This window comes from Nerophis ophidion, linkage group LG08, assembly GCF_033978795.1.
Source record: "Nerophis ophidion isolate RoL-2023_Sa linkage group LG08, RoL_Noph_v1.0, whole genome shotgun sequence".
Taxonomy (NCBI): domain Eukaryota; kingdom Metazoa; phylum Chordata; class Actinopteri; order Syngnathiformes; family Syngnathidae; genus Nerophis; species Nerophis ophidion.
In genome coordinates this window covers 21034579-21056383 of record NC_084618.1, presented here as the reverse complement: position 1 = coordinate 21056383, position 21805 = coordinate 21034579, and the positions used below count along the sequence as shown (strand labels likewise).

Genomic DNA, 21805 nt, shown 5'->3' with positions numbered 1-21805 from the left:
TAGCTCATTTGGATTAAAAAAAAAAAAAAAAAAAAAAAAAAAGCTAGCACAAGTGGCAAAGAAGACTGAGAAAGTTGAGGAATTGCTCGTCAAACGCACAGGAAAATGGACGGTGGCTTCACAGATAGCGAAAATCAGGCACTTTAAAGCCTTTTTTCAGGATATTCCATGATGGGTAAAATTTTGAAAAAAACTTTGAAAAATAAAACAAGCCACTGGAAGCTGGATTTTATTGGTTTTTACCCTTCTGAAATTGTGATGTTTCCCTTTAACCTGTATTCAATTGAATATACGTCAAAGATAAGATATTTAATCTTCGAACTGGAAAAAAAACGTAATTTTTTGCAAATATTAGCTCATTTGGATAAGAAAAAAAAAAAAGCTAGCACAAGTGGCAGAGAAGACTGAGAAAGTTGAGGAATTGCTCGTCAAACGCACAGGAAAATGGACGGTGGCTTCACAGATAGCGAAAATCAGGCTCTTTAAAGCCTTTTTTCGGGATATTCCATGATGGGTAAAATTTTGAAAAAAACTTTAAAAAATAAATCAAGCTACTGGGAATTGATTTTTATTCGTTTTTACCCTTCTGAAATTGTGATAATGTTCCCCTTTAACATGTATTCAATTGAATAGACGTCAAAGATAAGATATTTAATGTTCGAACTGGGAAAAAAATTATTTTTTGCAAATATTAGCTCATTTGGATTTAAAAAAAATATATTTTAAAAAAAGCTAGCACAAGTGGCAAAGACGACTGAGAAAGTTGAGGAATTGCTCGTCAAACGCACAGGAAAATGGACGGTGGCTTCACAGATAGCAAAAATCAGGCACTTTAAAGCCTTTTTTCGGGATATTCCATGATGGGTACAATTTTGAAAAAAACTTCAAAAAATAAATTAAGCCACTGGGAACTGATTTTTATATTTTTTTACCCTTCTGAAATTGTGATAATGTTCCCCTTTAACCTATATTCAATTGAATAGACGTCAAAGACAAGATATTTAACGTTCGAACTGGAAAAAAAACTTTATTTTTTGCAAATATTAGCTCATTTGGATAAAAAAAAAAAAAAAAAAAAAAAAAAGCTAGCACAAGTGGCAAAGAAGACTGAGAAAGTTGAGGAATTGCTCGTCAAACGCAGAGGAAAATGGACGGTGGCTTCACGGATAGCAAAAATCAGGCACTTTAAAGCCTTTTTTCAGGATATTCCATGATGGGTAAAATTTTGAAAAAAACTTTGAAAAATAAATTAAGCCACTGGGAACTGATTTTTATTCGTTTTTACCATTCTGAAATTGTGATAACGTTCCCCTTTAACCTATATTCAATTGAATAGACGTCAAAGATAAGATATTTAATGTTCGAACTGGGAAAAAAAACGTAATTTTTTTGCAAATATTAGCTCATTTGGATTAAAAAAATAAAAAAGCTAGCACAAGTGGCAAAGAAGACTGAGAACGTTGAGCAATTGCTCGTCAAACGCACAGGAAAATGGACGGTGGCTTCACAGATAGCAGAAATCAGGCACTTTAAAGCCTTTTTTTCAGGATATTCCATGATGGGTAAAATTTTGAAAAAAACTTTGAAAAATAAATTAAGCCACTGGGAACTGATTTTTATTCGTTTTTACCCTTCTGAAATTGTGATAATGTTCCCCTTTAACCTATATTCCATTGAATAGATGTCAAAGATAAGATATTTAATGTTCAAACTGGAAAAAAACGTAATTTTTTGCAAATATTAGCTCATTTGGATAAAAAAACAAAACAAAATAAGCTAGCACAAGTGGCAAAGAAGACTGAGAAAGTTGAGGAATTGCTCGTCAAACGCACAGGAAATTGGACGGTGGCTTCACAGATAGCAAAAATCAGGCACTTTAAAGCCTTTTTTCAGGATATTCCATGATGGGTAAAATTTTGAAAATAACTTCGAAAAATAAATTAAGCAACTGGGAACTGATTTTTATTGGTTTTTACCCTTATGAAATTGTGATAATGTTCCCCTTTAACCTATATTCAATTGAATAGACGTCAAAGACAAGATATTTAATGTTCGAACTGAAAAAAAAACGTAATTTTTTGCAAATATTAGCTCATTTGGATAAATAAAAATTAAAAAAAATCTAGCACAAGTGGCAAAGAAGACTGAGAAAGTTGAGGAATTGCTCGTCAAACGCACAGGAAAATGGACGGTGGTTTCACAGATAGCAAAAATCAGGCACTTTAAAGCCTTTTTTCGGGATATCCCATGATGGGTAAAATTTTGAAAAAAACTTCGAAAAATAAATTAAGCCACTGGGAACTGATTTTTATTGTTTTTTACCCTTCTGAAATTGTGATAATGTTCCCCTTTAACTTATATTCAATTGAATAGACATCAAAGACAAGATATTTAACGTTCGAACTGGAAAAAAAATAAATTTTTTGCAAATATTAGCTCATTTGGATAAAAAAAAAAAAAAAAAAAAAGTTAGCACAAGTGGCAAAGAAGACTGAGAAAGTTGAGGAATTGGTCGTCAAACGCTTATTCCGAATTTTCGGAATAATTTGTAGCTATATTTGCATCCAGCCTTTCCCTCCACCCACATTTAATGCCAAACAAACACTTACCAATCGACGGATTTATGTCGCTCCTGCATATTTTACCGGTGATGCTTCGACAGACATGGCACAGAGATGTATGGATACCCCGCGACACTCAATCCTTTGTTAGAAGGCGATCGCCGAATAGCTTTAGTTTCTTCTTCAATTTCGTTTTCGCTATCTGCCTCCACACTCCAACCATCCATTTCAATACATGCGTAATCTGTTGAATCGCTTAAACCGCTGAAATCCTAGTCTGAATCCGAGCTAATGTCGTTATATCTTACTGAGCTATCCGCCATGTTGGCATCACTAAACGACGTCACAGGAAAATGGACGGTGGCTTCACTGATAGCGAAAATCAGGCACTTTAAAGCCTTTTTTCGGGATATTCCATGATGGGTAACATTTTGAAAAAAACTTCGAAAAATAAATTAAGCCACTGGGAACTGATTTTTATTGGTTTTTACCCTTCTGAAATTGTGATAATGTTCCCCTTTAACCTATATTCAATTGAATAGACGTCAAAGACAAGATATTTAACGTTGGAACTGGAAAAAACGTTATTTTTTGCAAATATTAGCTCATTTGGATTTCAAAAAAAGCTAGCACAAGTGGCAAAGAATACTGAGGAATTGCTCGTCAATCGCTTATTCGGAACATCCCGCAGGTGAACAGGCTAGTTGGGAGCAGGTGAGTGTCATGATTGGGTGTAAAAGCAGCTTCCGTTAGACTACTAGTTACCGCTGGAAATAACATTGTTGCACGCGTAGTCCCAACCCCGCTGAAGACACACAGATGCTGCAATTTAAACACAGATAAAACATTGGTTCAATCTTAAAAACGTACAAAATGCTGAAACTTCACATTGACATAAACATCATGGATGTTTACCTCAAGGCGATTATGAAGATACCGTATTTCCTTGAATTGCCGCCGGGGCGTTAATTAATTTAAAACCTCTTCTCACTCCGGCGCTTACCAAAGGCATGCGGTAAAAGTAAGCAGGCACTAATTATTTTAAAGGGGAACATTATCACCAGACCTATGTAAGCGTCAACATATACCTTAATGTTGCAGAAAAAAGACCATATATTTTTTTAACCGATTTCCGAACTCTAAAAGGGTGAATTTTGGCGAATTAAACGCCTTTCTATTATTCGCTCTTGGGGCGATGATGTCACACCTAGGTAGTCAATCCGCCATTTTCTCAAACACATTACAAATATCGAGTCAAATCAGCTCTGTTATTTTCCGTGTTTTCGACTGTTTTCCGTACCTTGGAGACATCATGCCTCGTCGGTGTGTTGTCGGAGGGTGTACCAACACGATCAGGGACGGATTCAAGTTGTCTTACGTGGAGTGTGCATCGATTAGCACTGCATGCTAATCGATGCTAACATGCTATTTAGGCTAGTTGTATATACGTATTGCATCATTATGCCTAATTTGTAGCTATATTTGCATCCAGCCTTTCCCTCCACTCACATTTAATGCCAAACAAACACTTACCAATTGACGGATTTAAGTTGCACCAGTGTCAAAAGATCCGAAAGTCCCTCGTCTGCACATTTTACCAGCAATGCTACGACAAACATGGCATAGAGATGTGTGGATACCCTGCGACACTCAAAGCAGATGCATTTCCAACGATAAAGTCAACTAAATCACAAAGGTTACTTTTGTTTATGTTATTGACTCTTGTGCTAATCAGACATATTTGGTTGCGGCATGACTGCCAGCTAATCGATGCTAACATGCTCTTTAGACTAGCTGTACGTACATTTGTAGCTATATTTGCATCCAGTCTCTCCCTCCACCCACATTTAATGCCAAACAAACACTTACCAATTGACGGATTTAAGTGTTGCACTAGTGTCAAAAGATCAAAGTCCCTCGTCTGCACATTTTACCGGCATTGTTACGACAGACATGGCACAGAGATGTGTGGATACCCTGCGACACTCAAAGCAGATGCATGTCCAACGATAAAGTCAACGAAATCACAAAGGTGAGTTTTGTTGATGTTATTGACTTATGTGCTAATCAAACATATTTGGTCGCGGCATAACTGCCAGCAAATCGATGCTAACATGCTATTTAGGCTAGCTGTACGTACATTTGTAGCTATATTTGCATCCAGTCTCTCCCTCCACCCACATTTAATGCCAAACAAACACTTACCAATCGACGGATTGGCTGCGTCCGTTGCTGTTCACGTTGATGACCCATGACTGCTGCACCAGGTCTACTACTAACCACATTGTGAAGTATGCGGACGACACGAGAGTAGTGGGCCTCATCCGGGACAACAACGACATGGACTACAGGGAGGAGGTGAAACATCTGGTTGACTGGTGCAGAACCAACAACCTGGTCCTGAACGTCGACAAGACCAAAGAGATCATCGTTGACTTCAGGAAGCACCAGTCCAGCCACGCTCCACTCTTCATCAACGGCACAGCGTTGGAGATGGTAAACAACACCAAGTTCCTGGGGGTGCAGGAACTTGTAAAAAGAGCTCAGCAGCGCATGCACTTTTTGCGTGGGATGAAAAGAGCACAGCTCCCCCCCGTTCTCACCACATTCCACAGAGGCACTATAGAGAGCCTGCTGACCAACAGCATCTCTGTCTGGACTGGAGCCTGCAATGCTTCAGACTGGAAGTCCCTCCAGAGCTTGGGTGTCAAACTTTGGCCCGCGGGCCAAATGTAATTTCATTTGGCCCTTGAGGCAATAATAAATTAACATTAGAGCTGGCCCGCCGGTATTACACAGCTGTATCACCACATTCAACGCTAATTCTCATATTTGCCAACCCTCCCGATTTTTCCAGGAGAATCCCGAATTTCAGTGCCCCCACCCCCCGAAAATCCACCCGGACAACAAAATTGGGGGCGTGCCTCCAAGGCACTACCTTTAGTGTCCTCTACAACCTGTCGTCACGTCCGCTTTTCCTTCATACAAACAGCCTGCCGGCCCAGTCACCTAATATTTGCGGCTTCTACACACACACAAGTGAATGCAAGGCATACTTGGTCAACAGCCATACAGGTCACACTTAGGGTGGCCGTATAAACAACTTTAACACTGTTATACCACACTGTGAACCCACACCAAACAAGAATGACAAACACATTTCGGTAGAACATCCGCACCGTAACACTACAGAACAAATACCCAGAACCCCTTGCGGGACTAACTCTTCCGGGACGCTACAATATACACCCCCGCTACCAACACAACTCGATTTTGCATGTCACTATAAATTTATATAAGCCTTGCTTGTTCAATATTCAATGCAAAACTTGTTTGGGCCCTTATTAAAAGGTTAAGTTCTGCTTTGGCCCGCGGGTTTGTTCAGTTTAGAATTTTGGACCACTCTGTATTAGAGTTTGACACCCTTGCTCCAGAGAGTGGTGAGGACGGCGGAAAAGATCATCAGGACTTCTCTTCCTCCTATCCAGGAGATCGGGAAAAAAGCCGCCGCCTGACCAGGGCTCAGAAAATCTGCAAAGACTCCTCCCACCCCCACCAAGGACTGTTTTCACTGCTGGACTCTAGGAAGAGGTTCCGCAGCCTCCGAAGCAGAACCTCCAGGTTCTGTAACAGCTTCTTCCTTTAGACCGTAAGACTCTTGAACGCATCATAAATAAATTATCCCCTCAACTCCCCCCAAAAATGGATTAACTCACTGGAATAAAAAAGACAATATAACATACAATCATAAACCTGGATGCATATGCAAAAGTGCAATATGTTTATCTGTACAGTAATCCATTTATTAGGGTCCGCCATGGGCAAAGGAACCTATTGAATCTGGTGCGTTTTGTTCTTTATCATTCTTTATTATTATTTTTTATTATTCCGCACCTATGCGCTGTAATTTGACCCCCTTAACATGCTTCAAAACTCACCAAATTTTACTCACACGTCAGTGTGGCAAACCTTCCCAAGTTATTAAGCAACCAAACCCCAAAAATGAAAATTGCGCGCTAGCGCCCCCTAGGAAGAAACAAAAAAACAGACTGCTTGTAACTTCCGTTAGGAATGTCGTAGAGGCATGAAACAAAAACCTCTATGTAGGTCTGACTTAGACCTACATTTCCAATAAAAAACTTCTATACCTAAAATCAACAGAAATTTTGCAAAAACGTATTCACAGCAAAATTTGCGCAAAAAATGCTATTTTTGCCTCTCAGAGCTGTAATTTGACCCCCTTAAAATGCTTCAAAACTCACCAAACTTGGCGAACACATCTGGACTGGCAAAAATTGCGATTTAGTGAAAAAAAAAAAACCTTAAAACTCAAAATTGCGCTCTATTGCAATTTTTGAATAAAACACAGAAAAAACTGCTCCTAGGAAGAGGAAACAGATAAAACTGCTTGTAACTTCTGGTAGGAATGCCGGACAGACATGAAACAAAAACCTCAATGTAGGTCTCACTTAGACCTACATTTTGATAAATGGCATCTTTCAGTTAAAATCAACAGGAAGTTGGCAATTACCCCTTCAAAATAAAAGTTTTGTAAAAAGCCGTCACCTTTTTCCAGACAAAACTGCTTGTAACTTCTGTTAGGAATGTCCTAGAGACATGAAACAAAGACCTCTATGTTGGTCTGACTAAGACTAGGGCTTCAGTCGCGGGGGCAGCAGCCAAAGCGGAGCAGCCAAAGGCGGACCCGACCAACGCTGCTTGCAGCTTTAATTCTTTACTATTCTTTATTATTATTCTTTATTATTCCGCACCTATGCGCTGTAATTTGACCCCCTTAACATGCTTCAAAACTCACCAAATTTTACTCACACTTGGGTGTGGCAAACCTTCCCAAGTTATTAAGCAACCAAACCCCAAAAATGAAAATTGCGCGCTAGCGCCCCCTAGGAAGAAACAAAAAACAGACTACTTGTAACTTCCATTAAGAATGTCGTAGAGACATGAAACAAAAACCTCTATGTAGGTCTGACCTAGATCTACATTTCCAATAAAAACCTTCTATACCTAAAATCAACAGAAGTTTTGCAAAAACTCATTCAAAGCAAAATTTTCGCAAAAAAATGCTATTTTTGCCTCTTTGAGCTGTAATTTGACCCCCTTAAAATGCTTCAAAACTCACCAAACTTGGCACACACATCTGGACTGGCAAAAATTGCGATTTAGTGAAAAAACCAAACCTTAAAACTCAAAATTGCGCTCTATTGCAATTTTTGAATAAAACACAGAAAAAACTGCTCCTAGGAAGAGGAAACAGATAAAACTGCTTGTAACTTCTGGTAGGAATGTCGGACGGACATGAAACAAAAACTTCAATGTAGACCTACATTTTGATGAATGGCATCTTTCAGTTAAAATCAACAGGACGTTGGCAATTACCCCTTCAAAATAAAAGTTTTGTAAAAAGCCGACACCTTTTTCCAGACAAAACTGCTCGTAACTTCTGTTAGGAATGTCGTAGAGACATGAAACAAAGACCTCTATGTTGTTCTGACTAAGACCAGGGCTTCAGTTGCGGGAGCAGCAGCCAAAGGCGGACCCGACCAACGCTGCTTGCAGCTTTAATTTATACCTGCACCTTATTGCTTTTTTTTTTTTAATCCTGCACTACCAAGAGCTAATGCAACGAAATATTGTTCTTATTTGTTCTGTAAAGTTCAAATTTGAATGACAATACAAATGAAGTCTAAGTCTAACAGGACGTTAGCTGTGAGGCTAGTAAAAAGTTAGCCATTAAACTAGCAGAAAGCATTTTCAAGAATGTTCAGCGGGCCCTTAAAAAAATTGCTCCTTAGCTCCTACCTGTAAAATTGACAGAATCTTAATTAATTGCTTGCAAGCTTGGACATAAGTTAATTAAAAAAAATATATATAATAATAATAATGTAAAGACTTCCAAAAAGGATACAGCCCGGCTTAAAGGATGAAATGAAATCCGTTGGTTCTATAAATATGTGGAACATTCCGGAACTCACTGTTTAGCGTTTGAAGCTGCATCTCTGTTTTTGTTTTGGATGAAGCTTCCACGCACATCTGTTTGCCAGCAGCAGCAGCGTCGTGGCGGAATTAGAGCCTTTATCAGGCTTGGCTCATCACACGGGTACGGAACTGTCAGGGGGAGCTCGAAGATGGCTCTTTTAAAAAAAAAAAAACGTAAAGCCCGCAAATAGCTTCTTTTTCTCCATTTTTTTTTTTTTTTTTTAATGTTGAAGCTGATTAAGCAGTGAGCTGGTTTTTAATTACTCTTATTTCCGAGTAGCAGTCACTTAAAATAGCGCGCCGACTTAATCGGTGATGAACAACACTTAGTACTCGGTGTAAAAAGGAGCAGGCTGTCCTGCACAAAAGGGAACATAATAGTCTTTCTGGGAAAAAATTAAAATACTGATAAAGGGAAAAAAAATAAAATAAAAATACTGATAAATGTAAGCAAAAAAAAAATATGTGGAGTTAATCCTTTTTAAATAAGAAGTGAACAACATTTGATAATTTGATTCATTAGAGCAGGGGTCGCCAACCTTTTTGAAACCAAGAGTTACTTCTTGGGTATTGATTAATGAAAAGGGCTACCAGTTTGATACACACTTAAATAAATTGCCAGAAATAGCCAATTTGCTCAATTTACCTTCAATAAATAAATATATATATATATATATATATATATATATATATATATATATATTTTAAAAAATGGGTATTTTTGTCCGTCATTCCGTCGTATTTTTGTTTTCCTTTTTACGGAAGGTTTTTTGTCGAGAGTAAATGATGAAAAAAGCACTTAATTGAACGGTTTAAAAGAGGAGAAAACACGAAAAAAAATTAAAATTAAATTTTGAAATATAGTGTATCTTCAATCTCGACTCTTTAAAATTCCAAATTCAACCGAAAAAAATGAAGAGAAAAACTAGCTAATTCGAATCGTTTTAAATTGAACGGTTTAAAAGAGGAGAAAAACACGAAAAAAATGAAAATTACCTTTTGAAACATAGACTCTTTAAAATTCAAAATTTGACCGAAAAAAATGAAGGGAAAAACGAGCTGATTTAAATCTTTTTGAAAAAATTTAAAAAATAATTTATGGAACATCATTAGTCATTTTTCCTGATTAATATTTATTTTAGAATTTTGATGACATGTTTTAAATAGGTTAAAATCCAATCTGCACTTTGTTAGAATATATAACAAATTGGACCAAGCTATATTTCTAACAAAGACAAATCATTATTTCTTCTACATTTTCCAGAACAAAAATTTTAAAATAAATTCAAAAGACTTTGAAATAAGATTTAAATTTGATTCTACAGATTTTCTAGATTTGCCAGAATAATTTTGAAGAAATATTTCACAAATATTTTTCGTCAAAAAAACAGAAACTAAAATGAAAAATTAAAATTAAATGTATTTATTATTTTTTACTATAAAAAAAAATACTTGAACATTGATTTAAATTGTCAGGAAAGAAGAGGAAGAAATTTAAAAGGTAAAAAGTTGTATGTGTTTAAAAATCCTAAAATCATTTTTTCTCTAAAATTGTGATCTTGTCCTTTCGGTCCTAACCCAAAGCTCATGACCATAGGTGAGAATGGGAACGTAGATCGACCGGTAAATTGAGAGCTTTGCCTTCCGGCTCAGCTCCTTCTTCACCACAACGGATTGATACAGAGTCAGCATTACTGAAGATGCCGCACCAACCCGCCTGTTGATCTCACCATCCACTACTAAACATACCTGCTCAGTGGCTTAGTGGTTAGAGTGTCCGCCCTGAGATCGGTAGGTTAGGAGTTCAAACCCTGGCCGAGTCATAACAAAGACTGTAAAAAAAATGGGACCCATTGCCTCCCTGCTTGGCACTCAGCATCAAGGGTTAACATTGGGGGTTAAATCACCATAAATTATGCTCCCCTCACTTCCCAGGGGGTGATCAAGGGGATGGGTCTAATGCAGAGGACAAATTTCACCACACCAATAGTGTGTGTGACAATCATTGGTACTTTAACTCTTCCCTCACTCGTGAACAAGACCCCGAGGTACTTGAACTCCTCCACTTGGGGCAGGGTCTCCTCCCCAACCCGGAGATGGCACTCCACCCTTTTCCGGGCGATAACCATGGACTGGGACTTGGAGTGGTGGGAGACCGTAACGAGAGTACAGCCCAAACGTCTCTCCTCATTGAGCCAAATTGAACTCTGTCCACACAAAGTTCCACACGTTTCATCTATTCCCACCACAGTCGCTTCAGACTCTGCTGCGAACCGATCCAGCGAGAGCTGAAGATCCTGGCCAGATGAAGCCATCAGGACCACATCATCTGCAAATTTCACCACACCTAATGTGTGTGACAATCATTGGTACTTTAACTCTTCCCTTCACTCGTGAACAAGACCCCGAGGTACTTGAACTCCTCCACTTGGGGGAGGGTCTCCTCCCCAACCCGGAGATGGCACTCCACCCTTTTCCGGGCGAGAACCATGGACCGGGACTTGGAGTGGTGGGATACCGTAACGAGAGTACAGCCCAAACGTCTCTCGTCACTGAGCCAAATTGAACTCTGTCCATACAAAGTTCCACACATTTTTCATCTGATTCCCAACCCAGTCGCTTTAGACTCGGCTGCGAACCGATCCAGCGAGAGCTGAAGATCCTGGCCAGATGAAGCCATCAGGACCACATCATCTGCAAAAAAGCAGAGACTTAATCCTGCAGCCACCAAACCGGATCCCCTAAACGCCCTGAGCAAAGTCGACGCAAATAAAGATTGTAGTTTTTCCCGATAAGAGAATCAATAAAGAACTGAATTGTTAAGCAGAACCAGAAAAATCGAACAAGTTCCCATCCTTACCGATCGGACTTCCTTTTGTGGCAGAACTTAATCGTACTTGAGTGCTTTCTGTTTTTGTTACGGCGCCGCTTTCAAGAGGTTTCTAAAAGCCTGGCAGGTAAAGAAAAAAAGGATGAACGCACATTTCTGGAAGAGGCTAATCTGCTGAAGACAAAGCCCACGGGGGAGCAATAGGAGGGGAGGGCAGCGTCTGCCTCCTTACTGGGTCGTGTTATGCAAATGAAGGAGTCCTCAGAAGCCCTGAATGGGACTGATGTGCTCCGGTAAAGAGCCTCCGAGGAGACGTTAACGCGGCGGACTCGATCGCGGCCCTTTTTAAGTACGGCGACGATGACACAACTGTTCCTGTAAGCACAGACCTCCACTCACGCGAGGCTGTGAGAAGTAAGCGACCTGTAGTCCGTTTCGTAACAAAAGCGTCGCCTTGGTTACCTGTTGCCAAAAAAAAGGGGGATTTGAAGGCTAAGGCAACTTTTAAGTACAGCAACAAAAAAACCTTCAGGTCCTACATTTTGGAATATCAAAAAATAATTGCATAATGACGAGGGTATTCTATAATAAAGGCTGAATACCTTTAAGACAAATATTTAGGGCATTATTGGTATGAACATGTATTTTTCTTACTACGTTAAATCGTTTTAATCTATTTTACGAAACAATGTTACGCCCTTTATGCGTTGACATATGTTATCTTGCCCTCCCTGAATGTTTGATTTTAGTTTGGCAGATAGGTAAACAGTATTTTAAGTTGTCAGGTTCAAACACTGATGACATCTTAATCCACAGACTAGAAGCAAGGAATCATGCAGAGACAGAGTTCAATTTGGCTCAATGAGGAGAGACGTTTGGGCTGTAATCTAGTAACAGTTTGGAAATGATTTATTGTCAATTCTTAACATGCGCAAGACACATACGAACTAAAAAGTACATTTTCGGCACACTCCCACGAAGAGCACCCATACGTTACAGGGAGACAAGATGGGACCGCCGACGGATCAGCCATTTATGCGGCGCTCCTTAAAAAAGGTGGGGAAAATGTGATATTGGGAAAGGGGGCAAGAGTAAAAAAAATATCAGTCAAAGGCTGGACCCACGGGTGGGGGTCCAGGCTGAGTTCAAGGGAAAAAATCTAATTTGCAATGCACACATAAACATGTTAAACTTAATCACGACAACTCGCACAGAGGGGGGGTGGAGCCCTGTAAGGCCCCGAGGGGGAAAAACAAGCGGTGGTGAAGGCGTTGGGTTAAGGGAGGGGAGGTGTGTGCCCAATTGTCTTGGGTGTGATGGTGCAATGTTTTTGTAGACTAAGGCCGATCTGAAAAAGTTCGACTCCAGGTGTCGTTAAGAAGGGAGGGAGGTCAAAAGCGTTTCCCACCACGCTCTAAAGTCCAGCCCACGTGCTTCGTCTATTTATTTGGGCGGTCCCTGTTTACATCACCGAAGCTTCTGCTGAAGGAAGGGGTTAATCTCAGCAGCTCCAGTTGGACAAAATTCACGACTATTAATTAAATGCAAATTTGCTGACCCTTGTGATATCGCCCCGTTCGGCCTTGGCAGTCAGCAGGCCGTTCCTCGACGCTAATACAAGACGACTTCCAATCTTTGGATTTGCAAGTCGTCTCTTTGCATGGATAGAGAAAGTACTACTTCGTCCTCTCCAAGGTTCTCATAGTCATCATTGTCACCGACGTCCCACTGGGTGTGAGTTTTCCTTGCCCTTATGTGGGCCTACCGAGGATGTCGTAGTGGTTTGTGTTGTGGTTTGTGCAGCCCTTTGAGACACTAGTGATTTAGGGCTATATAAGTAAACATTGATTGATTGATTGATACTTCAACACAATTGATAATAACTATAGCAACGGCCCTTAAGCATAAGAGTTGTGTGATAATTCATCCATAAGTTTGAGATGGAAAAAAACTTCCAACTTGAGGTTTGTTGGCGGTCCCCACATTGACGTTACTGTCAAACTCATAAGCACACGAAGAAAATTGCAATATTATACACAAAAAAGCACACATACAAATCGGAATCATGTTAATTCGACAGTACAAAAATTATGATGCTAGCTTGATGCTAATGTACAATGGACGATGCATTGACAAGCTATCAAAAATTAGCATTGTAGTTTTAAACCTGTACAAAAGTTTAACAAATTACTGTATTTATGTCTAAGGAAAAAAAATTCTATACACTTTATATACTACATATATTGGTCGCATCGGACTATAAACTGCAGATATATACCGGTATGAAAGATTTATTAAATGTTCATATACATACCTTAATTGTTTCCAAACGGTGCCAGTTACATGGCAGTAAAACGGCTGATTAAACAAAACAGATGTCATCGTCATGGACCCACTAGCTGCAGGAAGCTAGCTCTAAAATCAGCTAAACAGACTCAATAACGCCACGGTGACGTTGTGGTGAATTAACAAAACTGGAACAACGCAAAAAGATTGTCAGGTAATAATACTAACACAGACACTTGTCAATGCATTAGCATAGTTGCTAATGCTTAAAATGCTAGGTTGATTACATTGAAATTTTATGTAAAACTATGCATGAAAACACCCACTAATTTTTCAAACCGCTTCAACCATTCTAGTGTCAAAACATTCCTCTTAATCAGGACAAAAAACTGAGTTTTTGTTTTATGATCAGCATTTAGTGTTAATTTAGTGTGTGTATGCACGCTACAACAGCTTCTTCTGTCAGCTTGCTCTGTCCTCAGCACCATGGACAGCGGCGGTGACCTTTGCTCTCTCCACAATTATGTGGTGAATTGAATGAGAAGGTGGGTCCAAACCTTTGGCCTGTATTATATGCTGTTATGGTAATTTAGTGTGTGTATGCACGCTACAACAGCTTCTTCTTCCTGGTTGGATGTGAGTCATAATCAGTAATAAAACCTTTTTTTTTTCACCCTTTTTTCTGGCGACTACTCTTTCCACATTTTTCAACCCACTTCAACCATTTTTAATGTCAAAACATTCCTCTTAATCAGTACAGAAAAAGGGAGCTTTTTTTTTTTAACTGGAAGAATTCATGGTTTTCCCGAAAGTTCCAGGAATTCCGTAATACCCTTTTCCAACTCAACACGTTACTACTTCAACATTTCCTCGACCGATTTGAAAAATTCCAACTCCAACCGATCCTCATTGCTCTGTCCTCAGGACCATGGACCGAGGCGGTGACCTTTCCTCCTGCTATTTAGTGTGTGTATGCACTCTACAACAGCTTCTTCTTCCTGGCTGGATGTGAGTCATAAACAGTAATAAACCCTTTTTTTTCCCCGCCCTTTTTTTATGGCGACTACTCTTTTCCCATTTTTCAACCCACTTCAACCATTCTACGGTCAAAACATTCCTCTTAATCAGTACAGAAAAAGGGAGCTGTTTTTTTAACTGGAAAAATTCATGGTTTTCCCGAAAGTTCCAGGAATTCCGTAATACCCTTTTTCAACTCAACACGTTACTACTTCAACATTTCCTCGACCGATTTGAAAAATTCAGACTCCAGCCGTTCCTCATTGCTCTGTCCTCAGCACCATGGACAGAGGCGCTGACCTTTCCTCCTGCAATTTAGTGTGTGTATGCACTCTACAACAGCTTCTTCTTCCCGGCTGGATGTGAGTCATAATCAGTTATAAAACCTTTTTTTTTTTCCACCCTTTTTTTTATGGCGACTACTCTTCAAATTTTTCAACCCACTTCAACCATTCTACGGTCAAAACATTCCTCTTAATCAGTACAGAAAAAGGGAGCTGTTTTTTTAACTGGAAAAATTCATGGTTTTCCCGAAAGTTCCAGGAATTCCGTAATACCCTTTTTCAACTCAACACGTTACTACTTCAACATTTCCTCGACCGATTTGAAAAATTCCAACTCCAGCCGTTCCTCATTGCTCTGTCCTCACCACCATGGACAGAGGCGGTGACCTTTCCTCCTGCAATTTAGTGTGTGTTTGCACTCTACAACAGCTTCTTCTTCCCTGCTGGATGTGAGTCATAATCAGTAATAAAACCTTTTTTTTTTCCACCCTTTTTTTTATGGCGACTACTCTTCAAATTTTTCAACCCACTTCAACCATTCTACGGTCAAAACATTCCTCTTAATCAGTACAGAAAAAGGGAGCTGTTTTTTTAACTGGAAAAATTCATGGTTTTCCCGAAAGTTCCAGGAATTCCGTAATACCCTTTTTCAACTCAACACGTTACTACTTCAACATTTCCTCGACCGATTTGAAAAATTCCAACTCCAGCCGTTCCTCATTGCTCTGTCCTCACCACCATGGACAGAGGCGGTGACCTTTCCTCCTGCAATTTAGTGTGTGTTTGCACTCTACAACAGCTTCTTCTTCCCTGCTGGATGTGAGTCATAATCAGTAATAAAACCTTTTTTTTTTCCACCCTTTTTTTTATGGCGACTACTCTTCAAATTTTTCAACCCACTTCAACCATTCTACGGTCAAAACATTCCTCTTAATCAGTACAGAAAAAGGGAGCTGTTTTTTTAACTGGAAAAATTCATGGTTTTCCCGAAAGTTCCAGGAATTCCGTAATACCCTTTTTCAACTCAACACGTTACTACTTCAACATTTCCTCGACCGATTTGAAAAATTCCAACTCCAGCCGTTCCTCATTGCTCTGTCCTCAGCACCATGGACAGAGGCGGTGACCTTTCCTCCTGCAATTTAGTGTGTGTATGCACTCTACAACAGCTTCTTCTTCCCGGCTGGATGTGAGTCATAATCTGTAATAAAATTCTTTGTTTTGCTTGGTCAGTGTAGCCATCTTGATGTTTTGTTTGGTAAAACTGTTGTATGTTCAAACTGCCATGACCCCCTTACTCACTCTGCACCAGTTCCTTCTTCATATTTAATAAAGCAAGCGGCTGCATGGACGGCATATTAGCAGGGGGGGATAAGTATATGACTAATATGGCACAGCAGAGAGAGGGATTCATAATAAAGCGGGCAATTTCACCTAAATCCCCCCCTTTAGGGTGGCTGGGAAAAAACTGAGGAGGGATTTGACGCCAGGCGGTGTGAGCTGTGATGCCGCCTTATCAGCTGGGTAATTTGCTCTTGTATAAACACGAATTACGCTATCTCAGCGCCCCCCCTCCTCCCCGACAGCCGACAGTCCCCTCATTAAGGCCTGTGTGAAATGAGATTAACTAAATTATGATCCAATCCCAGAGTACATCATCTCTCCCTGTGTCTATTTCCAGTGAGCTCCCCTCTCCTGCCCCCTCCTCCCGGCTCATCCTTCTCCCGCCTGACCTTTTTCCTTTCCGGTCTCGGCCCCGGCAGGTTGCGACTGCAGCGGGAGATCGGACCGGTGCGTGTTGGACATGGAGCAGTACCGGCGCACGGGCAGCGGGGGGCGCTGTCTGGACTGCGGGGGCAACACGGACGGCGCCCACTGCGAGCGCTGCCGGGAGAACCACTACAGGAAGTCGCCCGGCGAGGCTTGCCTGCCCTGCGATTGCAACGGAGACGGTGAGCGCCGACATTTTTGTTTTTGTGTCAATGCTGTAAAGGGACAAGCGGTAGGAAATAGATGGATGGATGCTCCAAAGCATTCACACTTGTTCTTCTTCTCCAGATTTTGGCGTGCTTTACCTTCCACATTTTTCCAACTTCAAACTGTTCAGCCTATTCAGGAATCACTTTGACAAATTCCAAAAATTCCCAGAATCCCAGGTTTCCGGGGACATTTTACCCATTTTAAAATGAATTGGCCATTTTTCAGGCTTCCACAATTTTCACATTTTTCAACCGATTCAAACTATTCTACCTTCAACACATTCCACCCATCCTGTGAATCATTTTTCCAAGTAAAAAATAAATCCAGGAATTCCCAAAATTCCCTTTTTTTCCCAAAACTTTTTTCACCTACTCAATTCCACATTTTTCAACCCATTTCAACTGTTCCACTGTCCAAACATTTCTCTTAATCAAGATTAAAATTTAAAAATGTCCTGGTTTTCCCGAACTTCCAGGAATTCCTTAACATCATTTCTCAATTGTAAAATTTTACTACTTCAACATTCCTCCACCAATTACAAAAAAATCTTTCACCAACCATTTCAACTCATTCAGACCATTCAAGTTTTTATACCGTTTTTAACAAAAAATCCCACTTTTCCCTTATTTCCCAATTTTTCTGAAATTCCCATTGAAGTTTCAGAACTTCTTCAAAGTTCCACAATTCCCACATTTTTTCATTTAATTCAAACTGTTTCAACTTCAAAATGTTATAAAAAAAATTCCCGGATGTCCAATGATTCCTTTTTCGTTTTTTATAATTTTCCCATTCAAAATTAATTGGCCATTTTTCAAACTTCCACCATTTCCACATTTTCAAGCAGTTCAAACCATTCTACCTTCAACACATTCCACCCATCCTGTGACTAATATTTCTAAGTAAAAAAAAAAAATCTAGGAATTCCGAAAATTACCTTTTTTCCCCAAATCTTTTTTCACCTTTTTTCATTTGACTACTCAATTCCACATTTTTCAACCCATTTCAACTGTTCCACTGTCCAAACATTCCTCTTAATCAAGATTAAAATTTAAACATTTCCCGGTTTTCCCAAACTTCCACGAATTCCTTCATACCATTTCTCAATTGTAAAATTTTACTACTTCAACTCATTCAGACCATTCAAGTTTTTATACCGTTTTTAACAAAAATTCCCACTTTTCCCTTAATTCCCAATTTTTCTGAAATTCCCATTGAAATTTTTAGAACTTCTTCAAAGTTCCACAATTACCACATTTTTTCATCTGATTCAAACTGTTCCAACTTCAAAATGTTCTAAAAAAAATTCCCAGATATCCCGTGATTCCTTTTTCGTTTTTTTATATTTTTCCCATTCAAAATTAATTGGCTATTTTTCAAACATCCACCATTTCCACATTTTCAACCAATTCAAACCATTCCACCTTCAACACATTCCACCCATCCTGGAAATTTCAAATTATCATTTTTTTCAAGTAAAAAAAAATCCCAGGAATCCCCAAAACTCCCTTTTTTTCACCCTTTATTCTGGCGACTACTCTTTCCGAATGTTTCAACCGTTTCACTGTCCAAACATTCCTTCTAATCATGATTTTCTTTTTTTTTTTTTTGTAAAAATTGGAAAAATTCCCGGTTTTCCTGAAATTCCAGGAATTACGTTAATACCATTTTTCAATTTAACATGTTACTACTTCAAAATTTCTGGAACAATTTAAAATTCCAACACCAACCATTTCAACTCATTCAGAACCTTCAAGTTTTTTTTAACATTTTCCCAAAAATTCCTGCTTTTCCCGAAATTCCCAAATTTCAATGTAATTCCCATTGAAATTAATGGGGCATTTTTCTAAGTTTCTAATTTCTTAATTCAAAAATTTTACTACTTCAAAATTCCTCCACCGATTTGAAAAATTCTACCACCCAACCATTTCAACTCATTCAGACCATTCAAGTTTTGTACCGTTTTTAACAAAAATTCCCACTTTTCCTTAAATTCCCATTTTTTCTGAAATTCCAAATTGAAAGCAGTGGGACATATTTCAAAGTTCCACAATTCCCACGTTTCATTTGATTCGAACTGTTCCAACTTCAAAATGTTCTAAAAAAAAAATTCCCGGATATACCGTGATTCCATTTTCGTTTTTTATATTTTTCGCATTCAAAATTAATTTGCCATTTTTCAAACATCCACCATTTCCACATTTTCAACCAATTAAAACCATTCCACCTTCAACACATTCCACCAATCCTGGAAATCCAAACTATCATTTTTTTCAAGTAAAAAATTTTTCCAGGAATTCCCAAAACTCCCTTCTTTTCACCTTTTATTCTGGCGACTACTCCTTCCAAATTTTTCAACACACTTCAACCATTTCACTGTCCAAACATGCCTTCTAATCATGAAAAAAAAAAAAAAAATGTTTGTAAAATTGGAAAAATTCCAGGTTTTCCTGAAATTCCAGCTATTACATGATACCATTTCTTAATTCAACATGTTACTACTTCAAACATTTTCGACCAGTTTTTTAACATTTGCCCAAAAAGTCCCGCTTTTCCCGAAATTCCAAAATTTCCATGAAATTCCCATTGAAAAGAATGGGGCATTTTTCCAAGTTCCACAATTCCTAAATTGTTCATCCGATTCAAACTGTTCCATTTCCGAAATATTCAGCCTGTTTAAAAATTAAACAATTTCTAAAAATTCCGGGATTTCCAACAATTCCCTATTTTCAGACATTTTCCCCATTCAAAACAATTTGTAAATTTTTTAAACTTCCACAATTCCAACATTTTTCAACCGATTCCACAATTTCCACCTTCAACATAATTCACTCATCCTGGAAATTTAAACTATATATCTTTCCTGGTTAATTTTTTTTCCAGGAATTCTCAAAATTCCCTTTTTTTTCCAGACTTTTTTTTCAACCTTTTTTCTGGCGACTACCCCTTCCACATTTTTCAACCTATTTCAACTGTTCCACTGTACAAACATTCCTATTAGTCAAGATTAAAACAGTGTTTTTGGAACTAGAATATTTTCCAGTTTTCCCAAAATTCCAGGAATTCCTTAATACCATTGTCAATTATAAAATTTTACTACTTCAATAATCCTCCGCCGATTTGAAAAATTCTACCACCAACCATTTCAACTCATTCAGACCATTCACGTTTTGTACCGTTTTTCACAAAAATTCCCACTTTTCCCTAAAGTCCCATTTTTTGTAAAATTCCCATTGAAAACAGTGGGCCATATTTCAAAGTTCCAGAGTTCCCACGTTTCATCTGATTTAAACTGTTCCAACTTCAAAATATTCAAAAAAAAAAAATCCCGTGAATCATTTTTCATTTTTTATATTTTCCAATTCAAAATTATTGGCCATTTTTCAAACTTCCACCATTTGCACGTTTTCAACCAAATCAAACCATTCCACCTCAATTCAAACTATATTTTTTTCAAGTAAAAAAATAATTCCAAGTATTCCCACCGTCAAAACACTCAAACTAGAACTAGGAAGTATATGAACTGCTGGTTTTCCCGAAATTCCAGGAATTTTTCAATTAAAAACTGTTACTAATTCATCATTTCTTGACCCATTTCAACAATTCCAACACCAACCAGTTCAGCTCATTCAGGACATTCATGCTCCTAATCATTTTTTCTAAAAACCCGCTTTTCCCAAAATTCCCAAATTTCCAGGAAGTTCCCATTGAAATGAATGAGACATTTTTCCAAGTTGCACAATTTCCACATTTTTCAATCCATTCAAACCATTTCACTTTCAACACATCCAAATCATCCTGGACATGCAACTTACCATTTTTCCACATTTAACAAATTTCCAGGAATTCCCCTGTTTTCGGTAAACTATTTCCACACTTCTTATGTTAGATTATTCCTTTCACATTTTTCAACCCATTTCAAATGTTCCATCGTCAAAACATCACATCTACAACTAGGAACTAGATTAATTCCCGGGTTTCCTGAAATTCCAGGAATTTTTCAATTTAAAAATTACTAATTCAACATTTTTTGACGGATTTCAACAATTCCAACACTAACCAATTGAGCTCATTCCATTCAGGACATTCATGCTCCTAAAAAAAAAAAAATTCTAAATCCAGTTTTTCCCAAAATTCCCAAATTTCCAGGAAGTTTCCATTGAAATGAATCGGACATTTTTCCAAGTTGCACATTTCCCTCATTTTTTAACCTTTTCAAACCGTTCCAACATTAACACATTCAACTCGTCCCGGACATCCAAACTACTATGTTTTCACATAAAAAAAAATTCCAGGAATTCACGTTTTTTGGTAACCTATTTCCACCTTTCTTATGTTTGACCACTCCTTTAACATTTTTCAACCCATTTCAACCATTCCATCGTCAAAACACTCAAATTTACAACAAGGTACTAGATGAATTCCCGGGTTTTCCTGAAATTCCAGGAATTTTTCAATTGAAAAACTGTTAATAATTCAAAATTTTTTGACCCATTTCAACAATTCCAATACTAACCAATTCAGCTCATTCAGGACATTCATGCTCCTAATCATTTTTTTTTTCTAAATCCAGTTTTTGACCAAAATTCCCAAATTTCAAGGAATTTCCCACTGAAATGAATGAGACATTTTTCCAAGTTGCACAATTCCCAGATTTTTCAACCTATTCAAAACATTCCAACTTCTACACATTCAACTCATCCTGGAGATTCAAACTACCATTTTTCCACATTCAACAAATTTCCAGGAATTCCCATCTTTTGGTAACCTATTTCCACCCATCTTAAGTTCGACTACTCCTTTCACATTTTTCAACCCATTTCAACCATTCCATCGTCAAAACACTTAGAACT

The 21805-nt window shown here is 38.4% G+C and overlaps 1 protein-coding gene across 1 annotated transcript in view; it reads left to right on the top strand.

The window, feature by feature from the left end:
• Positions 1 to 21805, top strand: part of lamc3 (laminin, gamma 3) — a 297472-nt gene that overhangs the window by 122498 nt on the left and 153169 nt on the right. The window contains 1 exon segment of the mRNA XM_061907982.1: positions 16739 to 16927. Within this exon segment, the coding sequence (XP_061763966.1) occupies positions 16739 to 16927 (189 nt within the window).